We start from the raw sequence: 26,728 nt of genomic DNA, 5'->3' as shown, positions 1-26,728 counted from the left end.
TGTCTCCAAGGCCTGGAAGAACTAAAGAGACATCAGGAACCAGGTGGGTCTGGGCATGGAGGGACTCTGTCTTCGTCCTCTGCCCTTGCTTCGGCCTCTGGGGAGCTCCCCAGTCAAGAAAAGGCCAGGAAAAGGCACAGATCTCCGTCGATGGCCTTGGCGCCGAGAGGGATGACCACCATCTGCTCCCCGTCGCCCCAGGGCTCTGGTTCGAAGCAACGTCGCCGTTCGACGTCGAGGGGACTGACGTTGAGATCTCGGACGAGGTCGACGTCGAGATGCCATCGACGTCAAGATGGGTCCAAGAGGCACCGGCGCTCGCCGTCGAGGCGACACCGCCGTTCGCCGTCAAGGTCGACTCGACGTTCGACGTCGAGGAGAAGAGGGTCGATGTCGAGGGACGTATCGACGTCGAGACATTCGACGTCAAAAAAGAGGTCGAAGTCGAGGACGGAGAAATCAACGTCGAGGGGGCGATCAAGGGCCAGGACTGTGTCCCATGTCTCAGTGGTCAGCCTGTCTTCTGCATCCACGAGCCCGCGGTCGAGGCGGCGCCAGCGCTTGTCTGAGAAGAGGTCGGCCTCGAGAACATCCTCGTCAAGGCCTGCTCAGAAGAAGAAGAGGAGAGTGGTTAGGTCTCCGGACTCTGAATATTCTCAAACCTATTTGTCTTCTAGGCCCAGGACGCCTACACCTCCTCCATTGCCTAAGGAGACTCCTCCTTGTCCTCCTACTCCTCCTCCTTATCGTCCTCCTCTTCCTCCACCGCGGCCTCCTCCATGGTCTCTACCTCTACAGGCGCTTTCCGTCGCCTCCTAAGGGGCCGCCACAGCCTAGGATTCAGGTTCTGCCTCTGCAGCTTCCGCCTCCTGTACGGCCAGTGGATCGCCGGAGTCCTAGGAGGTCTAGGTCACGGTCCAGTCGGAGACACCGATCAAGGAGTGACCGTCGATCTTAGACACGATCCCGACATCGTCGCCGGAGGGACAGGTCAAGGTCCCGTCGTACGAACTCTTCCAGTGCCCGGGGATATTCGCCCAATATATCGGATTCCCCCCATACGAGAGTGTCACCGGTGAATGACATCGTATCGTTTCAGGAGGTGTTATTGAGAGGGGCAGCGAAGCTGGGGATTACTCTAACGATACCCACACCTTCTACATTGGTGATCTTCGAGACCTTGCACAAGCGGCAGTTGTCTCGACCCTTGTTGCCCTTGGTGCCAGGGCTGGAGGAACCGGCTATGGAGCTCTTCCTGACTCCGGCGTCAACGAAATCCGCTCCTTCCCGGCTGCAGAAAAAGTACAGGCCCCCAGACTACGATCCGGCGTTCTGTTGATCAGACCCGGTGCCGGATTCAGTAATCGTCACTGCGGCTAGGAAGCAGCACGCTACTGCCCCGTCTTCTACGGTGCCTCCAGATAAGGAGAGCCGTCAGATGGATTCAGTGGGAAGAAAAGTCTGCAGTACAGCTGCTACTTCCATGAAAGCCGCTAGCGCCGCGGCTCTTTTGGGTCGGTACGACCGGTCTTTGTGGGAGTCCCTGCAGCAGTTTCTGGAGCACCTTCCTAGGGACAAGAGGGAGGACTTCCAGGAAATCATCAATGAGGGCATGATGGTATCCAATCAGGTGATCAGCTCGGCTGCAGATTCCTCTCTCTTGACGGCTCATGGATACTGCCACGGGATTAACCTGAGACGCCATGCCTGGTTGCGCCTGACGTCGCTGAAACCAGAGGCGCAGCAGAGAGTCGCCAACTTGCCATTCTCTGGGTCGACGCTCTTTGGAAAGAATGCGGATGAGGAGATGGCCCGCATGAAGGCAGAGGCAGAAACCCTGACGGCCGTCGGGTTAGAAAAGCCAAAAGAGCAGAGGAAGACCTTCCGTCCCTTCCAGGGACGTTTCGGTGCCCAGGGAAGAGGGCAAGGTCGTCAAGCTGGCCAGCAGCAACAGCAGCAGCAGTACCAGCAGCGGCCATTCCAGAAGTGCCAGAGGGGCAGAGGCGGCCAGTAGTCCTCCTCGACGCACAAGGGCCCGGCCGGGTCTAAGCCCTGAGGTGTTACTTCCTCCTCGCCCGTTACCCGCTCCGGTGGGGGGAAGCATACAACATTACTTGGCAGAGTGGAGAAAAATTACTCAGGACAAGTGGGTGCTGAATATTGTTTGCAATGGATACAGTCTTCGTTTCGTCAGCCCTCCTCCAGCGATTCCACCGGTTTGCACGCAGTTCCAGCTGCTTGTGCTCCAAGCGGAGGCCGATACCCTGTTAAAAAAAGGGCTATAGAAGACGTCCCTTTGTCTCAAAGGGGAAAGGGTCTTTACTCCTGGTTCTTTCTGGTGCGCCAGAAAGACAAGTACGAGTTCAGGCCCATTCTGGATTTGCGACAAGCAAACAAATTGATTCGCAGGGAGAAGTTTTGCATGTTGTCTCTGCACCAGATTTGTCCTCAGCTGCAAAGAGGAGACTGGCTTTGCGCAATAGATCTGCAAGATGCATACTTCCATGTGCCCATTGCACGGAAACATCGGAATGTTTCTGCAATTTCTGGTCGGCACCAATCACTATCAGTACACCGTACTACCGTTTGGACTGAAGTCTGCGCCCAGGACCTTTTCAAAGTGCATGGCAGTGGTGGCGGCTCACCTGAGAAAGAACAAGGTGTTTGTCTACCCGTACCTGGACGACTGGTTGATCAAAGCCTCCACCTTCCAGGAAGCGCAATTGCACTTCAACAGGACGGCCATTCTGTTGAGCTAGCTGAGGTTGCACATGAACATGTCCAAGTCTGTTCCGACTCCTGTCCAGTGCCTACAGTACTTGGGAGCCTCCATCGATACTCTTTCAGTAAGCGTGTCTCCTTCGGATGAGCGGCGCTTATCGATCCTTCGGAAGGCTCAGGCTCTCATGGCGGTTCTATCTACGACAGTGAGGACGGTGTCTTCTCTACTGGGGTCGATGCCCTCTTGCATCTTCCTCACGCCACATGCACGCCTCCACATGAGGCCGCTGCAGGAATGTCTGGAGGATCAGTCGGACCAGAAGCGGGGGAGCTGGGACGACAGGATCCGGCTGTCCCTTCACGCTCAACAGTCCCTGAGATGGTGGTGCTCAGGAGAGAATCTCCTCAAAGGGGTTCCATTCCACAAGGACATTCCCATTCAGACTATCGTCACGGATGCTTCTCTCCACGGCTGGGGAGCGCATTCCAACCATCTACAGATCCAGGGAACGTGGTCCCCAGCGGAATCCACGTATCACATCAATTTCCTGGAACTCAGAGCTGTTCACTTGGCACTGAAGGCCTTTCATCCATCCTTCCAGGCCAACTCCTTGCTTGTGCAGACGGACAATACAACCACAATGTATTACCTCAACAAGCAGGGGGGCTCGAGATCGCGCACACTGTCACAAGAAGCGCAGGCGATCTGGCTCTGGCATAGCCAGAGGACTGACGATAACGGCTACTCATCTGCCAGGTGTGCAGAATGCTCAGGCGGACGCACTCAGCAGGATGATCCAAGAAAACCATGAGTGGGTCATAAACGACGAGGTGTTCGAAGAAATCTTTGCCACGTGGAACACTCCAGACGTGGATCTGTTCGCCACCGCCGAAAGCAGAAAATGCTGAGACTTCGCCTCCAGGTATTACCAACCGGGGACTCTGGGGAACGCGTTATGGATCAGCTGGTCGAACAGCTTTCTGTACACTTTTCCACCCATTCCCCTGATTCTGGCGGTGCTTATCAAGCTGTCTCAGTCCAGGGCACGGATGGTCCTCATCGCTCTGGAATGGCCCAGACAGTGGGGGTTCACGGACCTGCTTCACCGGTCTCTCCTGCCTCACATACGACTGTCGTGTCGGCCGGACATTCTCACGAAGTTCGTGGGGCAGATGGTGCACCCCAACCTCTCATTGTTGAGTTTGGCGGCATGGCTCCTGAGATAGTGCAATATGGCCATCTGAATATTCCTGAGGGTTGCATGGACATATTGAAGGAGGCTAAGCGACCCTCCACTAGGTCTTCTTACTCTTACAAGTGGAAGAGGTTCTGCATCTGGTGCACCTCTAAGAACTATGATGCGACGAACTGCAAGGAAGATGTCATCCTTCCATACCTTTTGCATTTGGCTCAGTCTGGCCTTAATTTTCATTCCATTAAGGTTCACCTCGCAGCATTAACTGCGTACAGGAAATGCCCTTCACAGACATCCTTCTTCCAGATTCCTGTGATAAAGGACTTTTTGGAAGGATTGAAGAAAGTGTTTCCTCCTGTTAGGCTTCCTTCGCCTTCGTGGGAACTGAATATGGTGCTGTCCAGGTTGATGAAGGAACCTTTTGAACCTATTCATAAGGCTTCACTGCAGCACCTATCGTGGAAGGCTGCGTTCCTCGTGGCCATTACATCGGCCCGCAGGGTGAGTGAAATTCAGGCATTGTGTTGCCAGGAACCTTCTACTGTATATCATGCTGCTAAGGTGTTGATGCGTACTCACCCTAAGTTCCTTCCTAAGGTGATCTCTGATTTTCATGTTAATCAGACTATAACTTTACCTACGTTTTTCCAGAACCCTTCCACTCCAGCGGAAAGATCTCTTCATTCCCTGGATGTCAGAAGGGTGTTGAAATTCTATCTGGATAAGACCAAGGATATTCGTAGGTCAGACCAATTGTTTGTCAACTATGGGTCGGTCAGGACTGGTCTTGCTACCTCTAAACAGTCCATCTCTAGGTGGATTGTGTCCTGTATCCAGTTATGTTACCAAAAGGCTAATAAGACCTTAGTGGGTAAGCCTAAGGCTCATTCCACCAGGGGCAAAGCGGCTACGACGGCTTTGCTACGTAATGTTCCCATTGCAGATATCTGCAGGGCTGCCACGTGAAGTCGGTCCATACCTTTGCTAAGCACTACTGTCTGGACTCTGATGCCAGAGCAGATGCTCAGGTTGGGCAGGCTTTGTTAAGAAATCTGTTTGCACAGTAGTGGTGTGATATTTTTTCTCCACCGCCGTATTATTTGTTGGGATGGGCTTGTCATTCTATTCACTAGATTAAGACTATACACAGAGATCCCCCTACTACAGAAGGAGTAGTTTCTTACCTGTAACTCCAGTTCTGTAGTAGGGGTATCTCTGTTATAGTCCTAGGCGCCCGCCCTCCTCCCCGGTGGAAAAATTGTTCTGTACTGTATGCTACAGGCCTTGCTTTCTACACCTTCAAAAAGAACTGAAAGTAAAAGGACTTTGGCCGTGCATTCTGGGATACCGAGGGTTTCTGGAGAGTTCCTTAAAGGCACGGTATCCCTTTTCCAGACACATAATGGCAGCCTATGGGGGCTTGTCTGTCCATCCCTTCCTCTCTATCATTCCAAGGAGTTTGTGAAGGTGAAGTTTCTCTTTGGGTGAAACTTAGCAGTTTGGGTTAAATGTGATATTGGTGGAATATCCTTTGCATTTCTAGTTGAAGTACTGGACAGTGCAGCTTTGTAGGTATAAGCTGCATTATTTGTCTTTAATTTTCCCTTAAGTGTCTATGCAGGACTGCACAGAAGACAGTTTAAGAGAATTATTTTTGATTGCTCCGGGGTCCACACACATGGGCGGGACTCTTCACTAGATTATGACTAGAACAGAGATACCCCTACTACAGAACTGGAGTTACAGGTAAGAAACTACTCCTTGTCACTTCTGGTGATCCTTTGTAATCCTTTAAGATCTGGTACCAATGATAGCAGTGCATAAGCATATTCCTTGTTTATAATTGTATCAATCTAGATTCTTTAACTATACCTGAATCAAGAAACCCGAGTTTGATGTTACCTGAAAATTAACACTGTCATTTGCCTTTACCCCATGACTGTGCTGACTCCAGTGGTTTGAAATTAATTTGTATCACTTCCAGAAATTTTTAATATGGGCTGGCCAAGTAAAATGTTTGATGTATTTACGGATCTTGTGAATTCAAGAGGAGTAGATGCATATTCCATTTAGTATATTCATGGAAAATAATCCTTTAAAAAAAAAAATAGCCCAGAGCCTCGATAAACCGGTGAACTTATTGCCTAGTCCCCCACCCTGGAGGCCACATTATAGGTCAATGCTGCTAAATTGTGGAGGCCTCAGGTAACAGTGTGCACTGAAGAAACCACTCTTTAACATTACACCACAAAATAATGACTTTGAGCCTCACACATTGTATCTGTTTCTCTCATTACCTGCTCCATAGATTCTCCCACTGGAAAACAAGATGCACTCTCCGCTTCACTTCCCTGCTGTGCTGTACGCAGGGATGGTCACCGTCACTGTGCTGTACATCAGCCTTGGGACCCTGGGGTACCTGCGCTTCGGAAACATCATCCAGCCAAGTATCACCCTCAACCTGCCAAATTGCTGGTGAGTGCCGCCCTTTCCGGGCATGCAGGAGAAAGGGGTCACTTTGCTCTCTGAGTGCTGCTGCTGTAGCAGAGCAGTTTGAATAGGGCGCAGTAATACCGGTAGACCATCTCAGTGGGACAAGTCAATGTATATCTCTTTTCAAAGCAACTGACCTTGGGTTTTAGACATTTAAATAGACAAAGTTGAAAAGTTGATGCAGGCAATGACAGGATATGGGGTGAGCACGTACTCCAGGTTAAAACGAACATTGTTTCTAGTCCTGGGCTTTTAACTTGCAAAATACTGCTGGCTTACGTTGAGGAAACAAACGAAGTCTACAGCTTCCAGAATGCACCAGGTCGCCGATTGAAACCCAGGGACTGCTAATAGTGTCAGTGATGACAGGGAACTAGGCAAAGGAGAATGATAGTTCTTCAGTTCAGGGTCGCAGTTTCGAGGGGTGTGGGAAGTGTTTGGGATGTTACACCCGCCAAAAAAAGTATTCTATTGTAAACAGTTCGGTACAAGGGCTTTCCGTGGGTATGATGAAGTGTCTGTTGGATTTCCCCTGGGAATGTTACATGCCCACACTGACAAAAAAACACACACACACACACTCTCTTTTCCCTGTTTTGAAGGCTTTAAAATGTTGAATAGTTTAAAGAATGTTGTGTTTGTAGTGTCTCTAACAATCCACCCTCCTCTCTTTCTACTGCCTCCTAATCCCTCCTCACGTCCTTCTTCTCATATGATGTATTTTAGCAAGATATCCCCTAACTGTTGAGAAATCTGAAGCTTTCAACCCTCCATTCTTATTGACCAAGCTACGCCCCTGCTGAAGTATAAATACTTACTGTATTATTTTATGCATGTTCTACTATTTAATGTTTAAGCTTGGTTAAAACAACTTGTTTTCCTCAAACTTTGGGCAGCAGCCATAGGTGTGACTATAACGATTCCCTATGAAATACACCAGAAACAAAATACCCCTTCAGAGGATGCTTTTTCAGCCATCATATTCAACAGCTCAGTGTGTGTGTGTGTGTGTGTGTGTGTGTGTGTGTGTGTGCAAGACAGAATCAGAACATCACATATTCAAAGGAATACCGACCTATCTGAATAACTCCAGTAAATGGCAAATTGAGCCCTGTTATGTCCAACTTCGCCAACTGCACATATGCTTTTATAAGGTTGCCTATAGCATAATAGATGAGTTTCATGAATTTTCAGACAGATCATGTGCATCCTTTGTCTGGTGAGGAATCTCTATGAAAGTGTCAGGCATGTTTGTGAGGGGTTATGTGCGTCCACCTGGGAAGGTCGAGGATGAGCCTGGTACTGTGTTCTGAATCGTCTGGAGTTTCTTCATGAGTTTCGCTGTTTTTCCTATGTAGAGGGAGTTGCTATAGACAGTTCACCTGGTGTTGGTCGAGAGCCTTCTGAAAACCTTTCTGAGCACTCTGAGAGTGAACAAATAGGCGGTGGTTATGGGGCAGATTTGCTTCTTCATAGATAGCTGGCTGTTGAGTATGATGCAGAGGTTGCAGGCATGTTTGGTGGGTATCGATATTGGTCCCAGCTCCCGGGCCCTTATTCATTGTTCCAGTGTGCCTCCTCGCCTTTCCTGAATATGAATTCTTTAGGTATAGCCTTGCCCGATGTTGCACTGAATGCATCGTCTTGACCGCTTTGGTTTGCATTCAGTGCAGTACAAGATTGAATAATACGTCTTCACCCCCTCCCCACCCCAGCCCACCCCCTCCCCCTTTTGAACAACAACGATCGGTTCCCCATTGAGGTGTACACCGACTCCCTCCCGGACTCTCTCATCTTGCTGATTATCTCTGAGTTATCCCTTATAATACAGACACCAGGGTCGAAACGTCGACGTACAACGTACTCATGTCCTTTGTCACTGTAACCATAAATAGTTGAAACTACAGGTTACTGCTTGAACTTTATAAGTGGACAGAGATTTTTCACCTTGTTTTGTTGTTTTATGTACTGTTTGTCAGTTTATCACTTTAATCACTACATGTCATATCAGTCACTTATTAACGGGTTGCTTTGTTTGTTTTGTATGACCGCCCTTTCTCAACAAATGAAAGATATAAATGAAATATATATATATATATATATATATATATATCTTTCCTTTGGCAGCTCAAATGCCGTAGGAGCTTTGGCGCCTCTTCCTGCGGTGCAACATTATATATATATACTGTGATCAAGGGCATCTGCCTGAAAACGCGTCAGTCCGCTGCGTACTTTTTGAAACTGGTGCAATAAAAATGTTGCCTTACTTTGGGATTCGCTGGTCTTTGTTCGCCACTGGTTAGAGGTTCGAGATCGTGTTACTTGTATGTATATATATATATATATATATATATATATATATATATATATATATATATATATATATATATATATATATATATAATAATATCCCAATTTAGTTTTTTAGCAAACTCCGAGCCGCTTTGTACGGGGGGCAACACGGCAGGGACGCCACTCCCAAATCTCCCAACACAAACTCCAGCATACGAGAAATCAACTCACTGGTGCCGTGGCCTCAATTTCAAAAGGTGTTTTATTTCAGCAACAGGTAAACCTGACGCGTTTCGCAGTTCACCTCACTGCTTGTTCACGGGTGAATCACACAAGTGACATACACATATTTAAAGGTGCCGGGTTCAATTACATTTCCATAGTAAACATACTTTTCGATTTTGAATTTCGATGCATTGTACAAGTTATCTTTCTAATATTCAAAGGAAATTCCTTACATTTAATCAAATTGTAAATTAATTTGTAAATTAATACACATTATGGCCGAGTGCAATTATGCTTGTCGACTAATCGGCATGGAACTGATAGTTATTCAAATAGAAAAATATATATATATATATTCTTCAAAGTTTAGCCCCAGTGGGCAAGACCTTATCTTCAATCCAATATATTATGCCACAATCATTTGTGATGCTGCTCAAGTGAGCTGCTCTCCATAAGTTCTTTAGAATCATCCATAATATTCTTCATTTCTGCAACAAAATCAAATAAATTCTACGTTTTGAAACTATTGAACCTCTAATAGCAAATCATAAACAAAACTTGTTAAAAACTTTAAAAAAGATATACAGTAAGGAAGGGTGTAACTATGGGCTATAGAAATTATTTCAAGTGTATTGACATTTCTTCATCGAAGTTTAAACCGAAAGGGATCAGTGTATTGTATTTTATAATCCTTTTTGATTCAAGTTTTCTCAATTCTAGTGTGGTTCCCTCCTCTCTCTCTTGGTGGTATTGAATCCAGCACACAGAATTTAAGGAGATTTTGGTTCAGATTGTGTTTTTTACTGAAATGTCGGGCGACATGGTACTGTCTATCGTATTTGGCAATTGCCCGCAAATGCTCCAAAATACGTAACTTCACCCTTTTAATTGTGCTCTCAATATAAAACAAATTACAGGGGCACTTCAGTGCATATACTGCAAATTCTGTAACCGAGGCGAAATGTCTCATGATTCTGAACGCAGGTTTATCTTTACAGAGTTTTACAGTTTTGCAGTTTTGGCTGAAACGTCATGCTTTGCACTTCGTGCAGGTAAAAAAGCCTTGTATGGGATTCATTTTTCTAGTTTTTTTGATATTACTTGACATCAATGTTTCTTTTAGTGATTTATTCCTTCTAAATGTTATCGAAGGATATAGTCCAAGATTGTCATTCAGACCATCATCTGTTTTAAGAACCTCCCAAAACTTTTTTACACTTCTACGAACCTCCCAAGCCTGGTTATGGTACGTACTTATGAATGTTAACTCATTATTTGTTTGTTCGGTTTCTTTCTCTTTAAACAGTTCTTCCCTCTATATTTTGGAAACTTTGTCAACTGCTGCTTTAATAGTTGCTGAACTATAGCCACGATCTTTAAATCTTTTTATCATGACTTGTTCTTCTTTTATATAATCATCTTCTACACTGCAATTACGTTTGGCACGTAATAGTTCCCCAAAGGGAATACTGTTTATTAGATTTTTAGGGTGACAACTTTGGGCTAACAATAAGCTGTTCCCGGCCGTTTCCTTTCTATGTAATTTGGTACACATTACATTGTTTTCAATTTGTACTTCCAAATCTAGAAATTCAATCCTTTCCCTGCTTATTTCACTCGTAAAGTGTAAATTACAATCATTTTGGTTCAGTATTCCGACAAATTCTTCTGCTTGTTTCTGATCTCCATCCGAGATACAGAATATGTCATCAATGTACCGTGCCCAGAGGACGACATGGTCATGGTACCGATTGATGTTCCGGACCACCTGCTCCTCCCACCAGCCGAGGTATAATCCTGCAAAGCTGAGGGCGAAGCAGGTTCCCTTTGCCGTCCCCTGGGTCTGTTTGTATAGAACTTTATTGAAAATGAAAAATTTGTTTTTGAAACAGCACGTTTTGTGACATTTGTAATAAAGCTTGAAACATTGAGAGAACATATTTCACCAATTGTTGAATGGTTGCACAGATTGATGCTGTGATGGCGTGGAGTGATGCTGTGGTGGCGACGAGTGATGCTGTGGCTTTCAGTGATGCTATGGTAGCGCATAGTGATGTTGTGGTGCCCCTGAGTGATGTTGTGGTGCCCCTGAGTGATGTTGTGGTGGTGCTGAGCGATGTTGTGGTGGTGCTGAGCGATGCTGTGGTGGTGCTGAGCCATGCTGTGGTGGTGCTGAGTGATGCTGCGGTGGTGCTGAGTGATGCTGTGGTGGTGCTGAGTGATAATGTGGTGGAGCTGATGCTGGCGTGGCGCTGAGTGATGCTGGCGTGGCCTGAGTGATGCTGGCGTGGCCTGAGTGATGCTGTGGTGGCGCTGAGTGATGCTGTGGTGGCACTGAGTGAAGCTATGGTGGCGCTGAGTGATGCTGTGGTGGCGCTGAGTGATGCTGTGGTGGCGCTGAGTGATGCTGTGGTGGCGCTGAGTGATGCTGTGGTGGCGCTGAGTGATGCTGTGGTGGCACTGAGTGATGCTGTGGTGGCGCTGAGTGATGCTGTGGTGGCGCTGAGTGATGCTGTGGTGGTGCTGAGTGATGCTGTGGTGGTGCTGAGTGATGCTGTGGTGGTGCTGAGTGATGCTGTGGTGGTGCTGAGCGATGCTGTGGTGGTGCTGAGCGATGCTGTGGTGGTGCTGAGCGATGCTGTGGTGGTGCTGAGCGATGCTGTGGTGGTGCTGAGCGATGCTGTGGTGGTGCTGAGCGATGCTGTGGTGGTGCTGAGTGATGCTGTGGTGGTGCTGAGTAATGCTGTGGTGGTGCTGAGTGATAATGTGGTGGTGCTGAGTGATAATGTGGTGGTGCTGAGTGATAATGTGGTGGTGCTGAGTGATAATGTGGTGGTGCTGAGTGATAATGTGGTGGTGCTGAGTGATAATGTGGTGGTGCTGAGTGATAATGTGGTGGTGCTGAGTGATAATGTGGTGTTGCTGAGTGATAATGTGGTGGTGCTGAGCGGTAATGTGGTGGTGCTGAGTGATAATGTGGTGGTGCTGAGTGATAATGTGGCGGTGCTGAGTGATGCTGGGGTAGCGCTGAGTGATGATGTGGTGAGGCTGAGTGGTGCTGTGGTGGTGCTGAGTGATGCTGGGGTGGCGCTGAGTGATGCTGGGGTGGCGCTGAGTGATGCTGTGGTGGTGCTGAGTGACTTCTTGCAGTGATCATTTCGATGGCCATGCTATCACATCTCAACCATATTGCTTCAAAACGCATTTTATCCTCTAGTCCTGAAGTACGGCATAGACCAGAAGATGCTCTTTATGCATTACTGGCAAGATGTGTCAGTAAATCAGATGCTCACTCCTGACATCGGTTTTTACCTGTGGTTCCTACACGTAAATCGTGCCTAGGCAAGCTAACACTTTTATCCTTCCAAGGTCGGTATATTACACACCCTTAAAGATTACGTAATAGTAACGCTCGCCACTGCACAAAAAGTCTGCTCTACATTGCTGTTCACTACCGGTAGGTGAGGTGGCCTCCTCTAGAATTCTCGGCACTTCAACACTCGCCAGTCCTCCTATAGCTCCTTACTCATCTCAAGCACCTATGACCTAGGATACTAAGATTAAATGTTACTATGTTATGTTACGTCATGATGGTACCTTCACTCTACAACTTGATAGCAAAGCATGCTGTTCCGTCTCACAGTCCTCATACCACACTATGCGATTGCTCCTCTTTCATCTATACTGTGCCTGTACTTTTTGTTTGAAAAATCTCAATTAAAAAGATGCTGAAGCCCTTTGAGCCCAATGGGCAACGTGCCTGACCCCGAGTAACCACTGTTGTAGGTGCTGGGCTTCCTGGTGCAAGGTCGGCGATCTTTGGACCAATCAATGTAATTTTCACTTTCAAACTAAAACCAGCAGCATCAAAAAGTTTTAACTTGTCAGCTAGAAGAGCCATGGGCCAGATGTTCAAAGCATTTTTGTGGTTAAAAGCGATCTGGTTTGGAGTTTGTGACCTCACTGCATTTTGCAACAAGCATTGTGTTCATTCTCTCAACTTTGTTTGATTGCAATATTTCGTTTTATCTACTTTTTATAATAAATTGATATTTGCTCACCTGTTTTCAATCCCCTCTACTTTTTGTCCATGTTACTGATATCCACATTAGTTAGCTTCAGTGATGCCAAATAATATCAATAGTACTGCGATGTCGCTTTCTGTGATGTCACTTCTTGTGACGCAATATGCAATTAGGGGGCCTCGCATCTTCCCTTTCGCCCGGGGCCTCAGAAGGCCTAGGACCGGCCCTGTCCGTACCTTCAGCTTTTACCGAGGGTTTGAAAGTGGGAGGGGTGGTTTATAAGGGGCGTGGCTAGTGTGATTAAACACGTGGCTTAAAATGTAAACTAAATTCTTGAATCCAATAGTGTGCCAATGTACTTCCTCACATGTCTTAAAAATCACCACCCGAAACAAGCAATATACCCACTCGCCTACAAGCGCTGCATTTTCTTTTACTTTCGCCTTGTTAATATTTTGACACCTGTGTACCTCCTTCGCAAATATTTGTGAAGAATCACAATTGTACCTGGAATATGTGACTGTTGTCTGTGCGCTTGACAGAGGCCAAGAATTGGATGACCATATATTCTGCACACCGTTTTGACCCACTGACATGCACTGAGAGAATCTCACATCTGCCTTCAGCCTCAACTCCAGAGCTCTCAGTTGTAGCTCATCATAAATACCTGGAGGCTACGTGGTTCAAAGTATGAACTATGAAAGAGAAATATGCTACATGACAAAACATACAAAAACGCAACATCCTTGAAATAGAAAGCACTCTTAAGGAATGTAACATTAAGTAAAACGTGTTAAATATAAACATGAACTAAATCGCTGACATGATTACACTAATTTTTCAGAAATAGAGCTGTGTTTTTGACGGTAAAGTTAATAAAGTACATGTATATATGGCCCCCAAGGACCTGTTTGAATGCCCCTTTTTAATTCATATCAGGACTGAGACACGTAGAGACCCGGCCGACCTAAAGCCCTGCTTGTGCCTCTCCTCTGTCTCCACCTCATCCTAGGTCCGGCCTAGAGAACCAAAAGCTGCACTCTCAAAAATGGTCAAACCAGCCCCACTCTTTTCTCCGTCGTGATGTCCCTTCCATTTATGTCTACCCATTCCTTCTCTCGTCTCTTTCTCTTCGCCTGATCTCTTTCTGTCCACCACTCTCCATCCCCCACTCTCTCAAAGCCCCGCTATGGCTTCTGGAATTATGGCACGAGCTTTCAAAAAACGCCTGTAGTGGCTACAGCCCACCCAAGAAACGCCCAATGAAATAAATGTCCACTCCATCCCTGACTCATCCTTACTGTTTCTAGTCCTGGCCTTTTGTGTGACAGCCTGTTGTACTCTGGGCAGTGTAGTCTTGCTTTTTATCCATTGAACTAATCAAACTGGCACACCATATATGATTAACTTGTAGTTTTAATATCCAGGGCTGAAAGCATTGTCCGCGATGGCATGGAGTGAGGCGGTCACCCTACTTTCTCTGCTGTGCAGTGGGTGCCTCCCAAAGTACTATACTGATTCATTTTTCATGTATTCACACAGATGCACACCAGGCCTGATTGCTTTGTTCAGTCAGTTCCTCCCACTAGTAATGGTACATTTGTGCCTATGTGGGGCTACAGCATCCTCCTCCAGGCCCCATGGTAGTCTCTATAATTAATTTGTGCCTCTTCCTTTCCCTATACAGGTCCCTTTGTATGCATCCATTTTCCTCACCTGGTCGTGCTGGCCCCTATATGCAGTGTCTCTCCCTCCCTCCATCCCACCCCCTACCTCTATACTGGTCAATATTTGCACACTGCACACCTGGTCCCTTTCTGTCATACACAGTTTCACCAAGTGCTGTAAGCTCTGTACGCCTCCCTACTCCAACCAAATAGCAGCCATTTTGCTGTTAAACATGACTAGAAAACATTGACAAAGCCAATACCTGGCCTATGGTTTTGCCAATCCTTGCTTGTCCAATCTGCAAGTAGTTTCAACAGACTTAGGATGTTTTATTTCTGTTTTCATTTTTGTAATATCGTTTTCCTCTTTTAGCACCAAGATGTTGGTTTTCTGGTGAATGTTGCAGTTTATAAGAACGTGATGCCTTCATTTATTCATTCACTTTCCCAACCCAGCTAGCCTCCACTGAGTTTTGGACGCGAGCGCCGAGTCCTTTTTATGAGTAAACCTTTCATCTGCCTTTACATCAGGCTCAGCTGTTTGGCATCCCAGAGACCACTGGCAGACACCCTTGCTCCCCACCACCCTCCTTAAACGCCTGTATGTTGTTGGTTGCCAGATACGTGACCTTCTCGCTTTCAGGTCATTTGATGAGTCTTCGAAGCGGTGGCTAGGGGTGGGGACTACTTCCTGACCCTTTTGAGGTGGAGCCTATGCAATCCCGTAGGGATGGTGGGCGAGATTTATAGTAAGGCTTCCGAAAAGTCTCCCCAAACTGCGGATTCGATACAGTTTATGTGAGCCAGGCGCGTGCACATCGCCAGCCACATCCCACACCATGCCTTGGAATCAGACTTCCAAGGAAGCCCCTCCCCTGCCCCCCTCCCCCTACCCCATCAGACTTCAAAGGAAGCCGCTTCCCCGCCCCCCTCCGCGCAATGCAGAGAGCTTGTTTAAGCAGCCTTTTGGCAACTGAGAGACTCGCGCACCTCTCCGATACTTTGATGCATTCTTAGTTCCCAGCCAGCTCTTATTGTCGCAGTGTCTGTTGTTCAATAAGCAGCAACCAAGGTCTGCTCATTACTTTGTAAAAGAAAAAGACGATTTTAAACCAGTGTTGACTGGCCCAATTAGTACTGAGACGACCCGGAATTAAGTATGTGTCTGAAAACTAACACGCTTTCTGTTTCGTTTACTGTGGTGTTTTTCTCTCACAACTTTCAGCCCCGCGCGACGTTAATAAACGCTGACAGCGTCACTGCGTGCCCCTTTCCATCTCCGTGACACAGAGTCAACCATTACACAGTGACTCGCTTAGCCGCTTTAACGCCGCACGGTGTCTCCGTTCTGAAGGGCGTCCGCTGGCAGGAAAGACGATGGTTCGAGGCTCACTGCTTTCCTCCAGAGTAGACCAGAATGAAAGTATTGTTCACGAAACGGTCTTGTGAGTCACATATTCATACATACTCTTTCGTTAGCCGCTGTTCAGAGGCAGTTTAGTCTCTCTTGCTTTTGTTGCTCAACCCCTGTGTCTGCTTTTTGTGTTTAATTAGCCCTCCGTCGTTTATTACTTGCCCCAGGGCACTCTCCCTTTCATCCCTCCAGGAAGGCACAAGATACTGCTGAAACATGCGATCCACTTCCGAGTCGTTTGTCCTTTAATAATCTGCCTTCCTTGCGGTGAGCACAGCACTACTGGTAGCCCGCCCCAGTCACCCTCGGTCAGAGCTCCGCATTGATTAAATGTGGCAGTAAACTACTTTAAGCAGAATGTTCAAATAGGGATGCACCTTGAACTGTAAGGGTGACCTCATCAGCTTGCCTGTGTTTTTTTGCCATCACCACGTTATGCAACATTAAAAAGTAAACCTCTGAGTCTCAAAAACGGCTGTTTGATATTCTGGTTGCTTAAAACCCAGTTCTGGCTGAAGGTACCTCACACCACGGGGCCGTCTGTAGTTATTCCGCACACTGTGCCCACCGAGCCCTCCCATATGGCGCTGCACAGCCTACCAGGCCGTCGGTGTTGGAGCTTCACTTCTGTGCTGTGCAGGTGAGGTGTCCCACGTCAACACGGGCAGTCCTTCAAAGGCATCAGCTATCTCGAGAAAAGATGTTTGACGGCAGTGTTATTTTTCATTTATTTGCAGCTGGTAGTGTTTGCCAGATAGAACTACTTAAATAAATGAAACATTTCTCAATCTTTCTTCTTTTTGAGAATGGGAACATCACTATACAATTCTCCATCATACAACACAAACCCAGTCTCCATCAGTGTGTATCACTGTGTGAGGGAGTTTTAGAAGTCGTGAACTGGCAGTGTCTTGTCTAACTGGAACACCCAGCTTGTCGTCACTTGTTAGCAAAGACCACATGGCTCTCAGGGTAAAGGGTTATTAATGCTGCCTTAACATATCGTGGATGTTCTATTTGTTGTAATTCCATTTCTACACCGTTATGGTACAAAGAGAGGGTACTTTCTCACATCAGTGCTTTGTTCAGCCTGCAAGAGTGTCACTCAAAGGGTCGCACACGATGCATAGAAATGTCACACATAAGCACGCAAAAACCTGCAGGTGTCGCACATCAGCAAACTGAAAACTAGGCGGCAGTGCTGCCTGCCTGGGAGAGCACCGAAGCTGGCACCCACACAGTCCCAAGGGATGTCATTTCGTGCATCAGTAAGGCTAGCTCACCCAGTGGCCAAACACAGTAGGTTTTCTGATATGACGTCATCCACATGCCAGTGAACCACACTTATTCCCTCATTACTGCTTTAATCTTAAGAAAAGCCTTCATGCACCAATTTACTGTTCTGTTTCTCAGCTGGTCTGTGCTTTTTAAATCATTCAGGGACTTGCGTCCTCCCGTCACCGGATGACCCATGTTAGTTGTGTAGTCTCCACAGGATAATGGTTTTTGTTGAGCTTCAGCGTACATGTTCTTGCTTTGAGCTAGGACAGCTCTCAGTGACTAATCTTTAGTCGCTCAGATTCCTCCTCAGTGGTTTTTAGGTCTCGCTGAGACAACGCGAGACATAAAAACCTACCCCCCTCTCTCTCTACCTGCCTCTCTCTCTACCCGCCTCTCTCTCTACCCGCCTCTCGCTCTACCCTCTCTCTCTCTACCCCCTCTCTCTACCCCCCTCTCTCTCTACACCCCTCACTCCTATCTATCTATCGCCCTCACTCTATCTATCGCCCTCACTCTATCTATCGCCCTCACTCTTTCTATCAATCTTATCCAGACTTTGGAACTCGCTTCCGCCTGAACTGTCCGATCAATCCTCTTTGCCGAGCTTTCGTAAATTCTTAAAGACATGGCTCTTCTCCCAAGCCTATTAACCTGACCTTTTTCTCCTTCTGCTCTGTTCTGTCTTCCTGTCTGTTATCTGCGCCTTGATGGCCCTTGGGGCTAAGTTCTTACGCATTATAAATCACCTTTCATTCATTCATTCAATCTATCGCCCTCACTCTATCAATCTATCGCCCTCCCTCCCTCTATCTATTGCCCTCACTTTATCGCCCTCACTCTATCTATCTATCGCCCTCACTCTATCTATCTATCGCCCTCACTATCTATCACCCTCACTATCTATCTATTGCCTTCACTCTATCGCCCTCACTCTATCGATCTATCGCCCTCTCTATCTATCTATCGCCCTCTCTATCTATCTCTCGCCCTCACTCTATCTCTCGCCCTCACTCTATCTCTCGCCCTCCCTCTATCAATCTATCGCCATCCCTCTATCTATCTATTGCCCTCACTCTATCTATCGCCCTCACTCTATCTATCGCCCTCACTCTATCTATCGCCCTCACTATCTATCTATCGCCCTCACTATCTATCTATCACCCTCACTATCTATCTATCAGCCTCACTATCTATCTATTGCCCTCACTCTATCGCCCTCACTCTATCTATCTATCGCCCTCACTCTATCTATCTATCGCCCTCACTATCTATCTATCGTCCTCACTATCTATCTATCGCCCTCACTCTAGCTCACGCCCTCACTCTATCTCACGCCCTCACTCTATCTATCGCCCTCACTCTATCTATCGCCCTCACTCTATCTATCTCCCTCAATCTATCTTTCTATCGCCCTCACTCTATCGCCCTCCCTCTATCTATCTATTGCCCTCCCTCTATCTATCTATCTATCCATCTATCGCACTCACTCTATCTATTGCACCACCACAGCATCACTCAGCACCACCACAGCATCCCTCAGCACCACCACAGCATCCCTCAGCACCACCACAGCATCCCTCAGCACCACCACAGCATCCCTCAGCACCACCACAGCATCACTCGGGGGCACCACAGCATCACTATGCGCTACCACAGCACTCAGCGCCACCACAGCATCAATCTGTGCAACCATTCAACAACAACTGGTTCAAATATGTTCTCTCAATGTTTCAAGCTTTATTACATATGTCACAAAAAGATGTTGTTATTTCACTTCTGTTCTTGGTTTTTCATCTCAATAAAATACTCTGAACAAAATCTTCACAAAAGTTATTTACAAAAGTTTAAGCTATTGCCATTATAAATTACAATAACTTTATTTAAGTATTAATTATTAAAAAAATAAAAGCCATTATTATTTGTAATATCAATACATCTAAGTCACGTAAATACAAGACATATTGCATTACACATGCTATAGGTGTCACATTTGCAAAAGTTAAAACTATTGGCATTGTAAATGACAAAGCTATTAATTTAGCTATTTTCAAAACCAACACATAAATACAAAATGTGTCATTTACAATACCAATAGCTCAAACGTTCCTAATGCGAGACCTATTGCATTGCAAATGCTTGTTATTATGATGGCCCCATGCCATGCCCTTTTAAATGATATTCCGCTCGTGGTCTGCTTAACCCTTTAAAAAACACGGCAGGCCTAGACCTGCAATTGTCATACTCTTTCTGTTTTGTGTGTTCGTGGTGAGAGTCTTGGCCGGCTTCACTCCCCACCACCCTGGGGATTATCGGGATGGGACTCCGTAAAGTGCGCTTCTATGCGCTGATATATTTCCGGGCCCTCAACTTGTTACCACTCTGTGGCCAGCCTTCGCCATTCCCTCGGTGCAATATATACGTCTCCGCCCCCATGATGTGCTTCGTGCCTCTAACGCTTGGAGGGGGGGGGGGGGGGGGGCTCTCCCCCCTCTCAGGCAGAAGAAGCGCGGCACCGCATCCTTGCCAGGAACGGTGGGCTTGTAATTATCACTGGAAGCAGTCGGAGCACACCTGGCCGCCATCTGGTAATTGATTATCTCCCCTCCTCCAGTATCCCCCCCCCCTTCCCCCCCCGAGCTCGCGCGTGGCTGGCACTTAATTGATTTCTGTAACTTCAAAGGGTTGGATGGCGCAGGGAAGAAAGAAGAATGGAGGCGTCTCTTGCGTGCAGTGCGCGCACTTCATCGCGGCGGCCCTTCTCTTCTCCCGCCCTACCTCCTCGAAGACACCCACGTATGCCCATCTACGCTGACAGCCGGGAGACGGTGTACTGCTCAGCAGTGTACTACAAGGCCTCTGCCCTTGAAACCTGGGCCTCTCGGGGGCCATGGCCTTGTCTCTTTCCGCCTCCTCTTTCCCAGCACCGCTGTCGGTATATTGCGGCCACTGTACCTTCCCTCCCTTTTGTTGTGGCAGGATTTAAGCCTCGTTGCCAGTCTTCAGGGCTACCTTAAGGCATGTAACTCCAGGGCAGAGCAAGGCAACCCCACTAATGATGTGCAAAAGCATCGATTAAGAGCTACGATTTCACACCCTTCTGAAATGAGTATGATTTCCCATTAATCCCAGAGCTGCCCGGGGGTAGTTACTGTGTCTCTGTCGCTCTATAGGGCAGCCTCGAGCCCATGCGGACATAGGCCTGAGTTCTTGCCACCCTGCTCTGCACCTACAGTAATTGTGCATATGGCGCATGCTGACACTTATGTGAAAAGGGAGATACTACATCCCACCCTTCACCGCATAGTTGCTCTGATAAGGCTACACCGTTTGGATTCATTGGATTCGGGGTGTACCCTTCGATACAACATTAATAGGACTAAGAAGCACCAGGTGAATGATCACCCATTGGGTTCCCTGGTGCAAAAAATAAAGTTGGTCTAGAAAAGGACCTTGTTCCTATGGATTGTTCACTTCATTAAATAGTGTTATACACTAGCCAAGAAAGATCCTCCTGGGTGTCTTCGGGCTCATTCCACAAGAAGAAAAGGCCTCAACAACTGCTTTACATCGGGCATTCCAGTGGTGGGCATCTGCCAAGCAAACGTGAGCATCTGACCATGCCTTTCTGGTGCTGCTATATCAATTCTCCAGTCCATGGGGAGTTCGTTTTCCCTTCTGGTCCTGCAAGGCTTCCTTACGTACTCCAATCCCGAGACCCACATCCTTGGAGGTGACATTGTTGTGCTTTTCATTCGCAAGGTGAGAATCTGTTGTTCGAGCCTACCATCAAATTAGTCCGTTATTTACTTTCAGTTTAACTGCTGATTCCTCACCACCTACCAGCCGCGGCCCATGCAGGTAACAGCAGCGGGCCGGGTTAGAGGGGGATTATGAGGGACGATGCAGAGGGAAAATTCAATAAATAATTATTTTTCCTTTTGCATCGTCCCTCAAAATCCCCTCTTACACCGCCCCATCGCTGTTACCTGCACGGGCTGCGGCTTCCACCTACCCACCTGCAATATCAGTGGAGTGGACTTTTGGGAATTAATATGGGTTCAAGTTACCTTTCACACCCTTCCTGTCAAAAATCTATCCTGTTAGCTACCCTCTAGATTCTTAGGTGCAGAATGGTGTAATGACTATACTGATGTCAGCTTGCAGTAGTGGTGCCTATATGCAGCTCTATGTCATCACGTCTGGAGCAGGGGCGGATTGGCACTGCGGGCATTCGGGAATCGACCGAAGGGCCGCTGTTTCAGTGCCCTCTGTGGGCCGTTTTTTTTCTCCCCTTTCCCAGTCCACAGAGAGTGCTCTCTGCTGTCTGCTCTCTGTCGACTGGGAAATGGGAGAAAAAAACGGCCCACAGCATGGAGACAGAGACAGAAATGAAAGCGCTTCACTGTGCAGGCCATACAGCGATTATCAGCTGTGGCCTCTACTGCACCCACTGCCCTGCAAAGCAATCACGCTGAGGGTGGCTGAGGAGGGGGTGATTATTTACAAGAATCGGCCTCCCTGGGGGCCAGGTGTTTCTGAGGCATTTTGAGCCATTTTCACCATGGCCCCCCTGGGGCCCACGCCGCCAGGGAAACAGTGATAGTCCTAACACCTCGCCCACAGCCCCTCACATTCAGGGCACAGTGGGCGAGGAAGAATGGGTCTGGCTGTGGGGGCCAGGTGATGTTTTTAAAGCGCACAATCTTCACCTTAGCGCCCCCCCGTGCAAGAAGTTTAAAAAAGAAGGGTTATAGTTCTTTCTCGGTGTCATCATTTTAGAACTGATGCATTTTCAATATTACATTCAAGGAAGTCATGGTTGCAGCTTTTCTATTTTATGCAACTAACAACCATTGACAAAACCTATAGTTCTGGCTTGTTGTAGGTGTAACATTACTTGCTGTATTATATATCTGAACCAAAGACAGAAGCAGCAAAATACCAGTCGGGCTGCACACTATGCTAAGCACAGATTTGTAGCTTAGGTGTTTTAAGCTACGCCCATAATTATATGGAACACCCCCTTTGGAGAGACCCCTCAGTTTTGTCATCCCACTTAAAGCCCTGGAAACAACACCATGTCACAGACACCTCAGGGCCTGGCACTGTGCATCATGCATGACTCGTGACTTCCAAGGTTTCAGATTGAATATGTGCAGGGGCATCTTGAACGCCTCCCTTTGCTTTAGGAACTACAGCGAGGGGTGAGTTCCTGATGAGTCTCTTCTGTCTGCAACTCTGCGTACAAAGGCTCAGCTCACAATTATTGTGAAAAGGTGGGTGAGAGAGTAAGTGAAGGGATGGCTGGATGGATCAGTGAAAGGGTGAATGGATGAATGAAAGGGTGAATGGATGGATGATGAGAGAGAATGGGTGGATGGATGAGTGAAATGATGGATGGATTGATTAATTGATAAGTGAAAGTGTGAATGCATGAACAGATGTGTGAAAGGGTGGCCGTAAGGATGGATGAGTGAGTGAAAGGGAGGGTACATGGGCAAAAGATTGGATAGATGAGTGAAGGAGTGAAAGGATGGATGAGAGAAAAGATGGATGGATGATTGAAAGGATGGATGAGTGATAGGGTCAATGGATGGATGCATGAGTGGATGAGTAGATGGAGAGTTGGGTGGATGGAAGGAAGGATGGATGGCTAAGTGAAAGGGTCGATGGAGAGAGAAACGGAGAATGGATGGCTGAAACGGTGAATAGGTGGAAGGATGAGTGACTGGGTGAATGGATAAGAAAGTGAAAGGATGGCTGGATGGGTGAGAGGGCAAATGGCTAGATGGATGAGTGAAGAGATGGATTGGGTGAAAGGGTGGATGGAGAGAAAAAGTGAGGATGGATGCGTGGATGACTGAAAGGGTGAATGTGTCTAAGGGTGAGTGACTGGGTGGATGGATGAGTAAGTGAAAGGGTGGCTGGATGGGTGAAAGGGTAAATGGATGGATGAGTGAATGGATGGATGGGTAGAAGAGTGGATGAATGGGTGGATGAGTAAAAGGGTGGATGGAGGGGTGGATGAGTGAAATGATGGATGGAAGAATACATGATGGATAGGTTTGTAAATGGTTGAATATGTTTGGATCTGGATTAGCGACATCTTATGTTTGCCACATTACATCTCACAATGACTATCCAAGCAGATCTTCCCGACCATTTCTCTCACCAAACATGCCTGCTCAGAACCATGAATTGTAAACAAAATATCAGACTGGACAACCCAGTGCTGTAACCATATATATAGATTGTTATCATATGAAATATCACAAAAAGACCTGAACAGTTGATCAAAGCTGCGTGCATACTGAAAAACCGTGAAGTACACGATTGGTTCAACCTGATATAAACTTATTTTGACTAGTGCTTAAATGGTTGTCTATTTATTTACTTACTTACATAATAATGCGCAACCTCCTCTGATGGGTCTGTAAAACGTACCTTTTGTCCAGAAGGTTTGTTCTGAATTTTAACCCTTTGTCCTGAATTTTTACACTCCCCATCCTGAATTTGCACCCATACCAGTTGGTCACCCTAGTCCTGACACTCCCATACAAAACTACAGAGTGTTCACCCTGCCTTTTCTATTTGGTTACTCTTGTAACCAGATGCACCACACTGCCAAGCTCTAACTCAAGAGGGGCCATCTAATCCCCTTGGCATCCCACTCTCCACAGGGCTGACCAAAGTAGGCTGAGTAAAGCAGTACTCAAAGCTACATCGAGTGTGCCTCAATTGTCATCCCACCGAATCCAGAAAATACTGCACTAGACTCAGTGCAATAGGTCCTCCTCAAAGGTTTACTTGACTTGCCACATCCAGCACCCAGAAATGCAATGTGTTGATAGCCGATCCCTTCCTCTGAAGCAAGAAGGAACCGGTAGGAACCATTTTGTTTACCATTTCTTTGCACAATTTACTGATTCATTTGTGTGCCAGTTAATAATGTAACTTTATTTTAAAGGCCTCATCCAAAATGTAGACAAGGGGCATATTTCTCTATATGCCAAAAATATTAATTAGTAAGTTTTGGTTAGTTTTTGTTTGTAGTGTGTAGGTCTGACTGCACTCTATTTTAGGTCCTAGGCCAGAATGTGGCAACATGTTTGTGTGTTGATTTCAGGACATGTCTAAGACTTTGTGTAATGTGATTTCTCAAAAGAGAGCTGTTTAGCCTCATTCTATGCTAGGCCTTGTTCGAGGCCTAAGCAAAATTTGCAAGCTTGGCACTTCTTTCTCTGTACAGAAGAATGAACTTTTCTAGCATGTTCAAGTTAGAATTCCTTTTTGCAGATTTTATATCATTTTCATAGTTAATTGAGTAATCCTCAGTCTCCTCATGGCCCAGACTTGAAGGCAGCAACAGATGTGAATAAAACTGTGTTTTTTGTATATAGACATCACTTGCTGGCTGTGAAATAAATTTATGACTAGAATGTACAGATACATTTTTTCAGCATTCTTTACACCCCAGACTGCCTTTTCCTCATTTGTGAATTCTTACTTTTGTTATTACATGTTCTGTTCCCAGAGATTCCAGTCTTACCCTTTCTACTTGACTTTGTACTAGATTTCTGATTTATGTGATGATTAGCTGGTTGGGAAAGAGTATCTAACGACCTTGTGCAGGGCGTTAAGACTGCATGTAAGTATTCAGTTATCAGACCTGCAGTGCTCCTAGTCTTTACCAATGTTACTTGCTCTGTAAGCTTTAAAAGGCTTAATTTACTAAATATTTCTCTACGAATTAGACCTCAAAGAGTAACCAAATAGTGTTTCATGAAAGGGCATGCCCCTTGAATGTGGGCCACGCCCTTAACTGTAGGCCACGCCCCTTAACTGTAGGCCACGCCCCTTAACTGTAGGCCACACCCCTTGAAAGTGGGCCACTTTTTTCGTCAGTGCCCGGGCCAAATTGTGATCCCAATCCGACCCTGTCTGGAGGCGGGACGGAGGTCGATGGTTCCACCTATCAGCGCAGGAGCTATTGCACGACTGTGTGGATCCACTTTGGCACTTGGGTAGATTCACAAGGCGAGGAATCAGCGATTAGATAGATTATGCACCAAAGTGTTACCAAAGGTAAAAAAAAAGTGTTTAATTTTAACCATGTTGCTCTGTTCAGTTCTTCCGTGAAGGTTTGTAACTTAATGCTTCTGGCCAGGAGTTTTTTAAATTTAAAGAAACTTTTCTGGCATTGGACTTCTAAGCCACTTCACAGTGCCCAGATTCCAAGAACTACTAACCCCCTAAACCAGTCTTTAGACTTACCCATAGACAAGCACTTGGATTCTGTAGTAGACCAGATCGTGGTCCTTCACAGTGCTCACAACCATCCCAGTATTAACAAGACTGGGACATCTCTGGCCAGAGTCTGAAAAGTCTGCTCTGCCTGCGTGACTACAGTATGCGACCCTGGACTCCAGCATCACAATTGGCAGTCTTGCTTAGACAGAAGCCACGTCTGCGGCCTAGCGAATGACAGGGATTCCTGACAGTTGCAGGTGAGCACTGCGTGTCACCCGTGACAGAAATGATCACCCAATCCTGTGCACCCTTAGAGAGATCTTATCATCCAGCGGTGGCGGTTCAACCTGCGGAGCACATCCCAGAATTGCCACCCTGTGTTTCTGCCTTCGAGGAAGAGTGCGGCCACTTTTTGCCCAGATGCTCTACAAGTCCTTGCACTGCACAAAGTACTACCTGCATTATTTGAATTTCTGGTTGGGGTGCCTTTATTGTATACATGCTTACATTTTAGAACCGGAAAGTGGGAGATTTTCGAAAAAAAAGAAACAATTGCAAGTGGGAGACAGCTAAAATGAAGCCATTGTTTTGCCTAAAACATCAGGGGTCTTCCACACCTCCCTCTTCAAAGAATACGCCCGGAGAGCCCCAGTGCACAGACATCTGCTTGTGCCAGTCTTCTCTCATGGGGTATTGAGGGGTGAGGGGTGCTTCAGCTCAATGGCCAAAGTCTTTGCTGTTTGCTGAAATGTTGGCATCGACTTAACGTTGAGTGCATACAGAACATTGGCTGTCTTGTTTCTTTTGGGCCCATACTGCTCAGCTTTACCCCCCCCCCTTTCTGTTTGGAGGCTTAACTTTGGACACTTTAGAGTTCGATACTTCTGGTTTCTTTAAAAGGCCCAACTTTGACTGTACTATACATTCAGCACTCTAGAATAGACAATCCCTTTATATTACTCTGGGAAATAATGTAATCACCTTGGAAATAAATGCTTATTTTTATTTTGTATCTGCTGCCCAGCCTCGAACATCGACCTTTACACTCATTACTGTCCTGAGGAATGCATGTACTTCCTCCACTGATGAAAGGGAACCCTCAGCAACCTAGATTGATCAACCCACAGCACGCAGAGGTGGTCCTCCAGGCCCCGTGCACCTCTC

The 26,728-nt window shown here is 46.7% G+C and overlaps 1 protein-coding gene across 3 annotated transcripts in view; it reads left to right on the top strand.

Annotated features, from left to right (window-relative positions):
* LOC147702609 (proton-coupled amino acid transporter 1-like) overlaps window positions 1-26,728 on the top strand; it is a 494,150-nt gene that overhangs the window by 342,223 nt on the left and 125,199 nt on the right. For all 3 annotated transcript variants that reach the window (XM_086931275.1, XM_086931277.1, XM_086931276.1), the window contains exon 9: window positions 6,226-6,392. In XM_086931275.1, coding sequence (XP_086787401.1) covers window positions 6,226-6,392 — 167 coding nt within the window. The remainder of the gene's footprint in view (window positions 1-6,225; window positions 6,393-26,728) is intronic.

This window comes from Lissotriton vulgaris, chromosome 7 (assembly GCF_964263255.1).
Source record: "Lissotriton vulgaris chromosome 7, aLisVul1.2, whole genome shotgun sequence".
Taxonomy (NCBI): Eukaryota; Metazoa; Chordata; class Amphibia; order Caudata; family Salamandridae; genus Lissotriton; species Lissotriton vulgaris.
The sequence above is the reverse complement of the archived record's forward strand: the minus strand, read 5'-3'. Positions and strand labels throughout refer to the sequence as shown.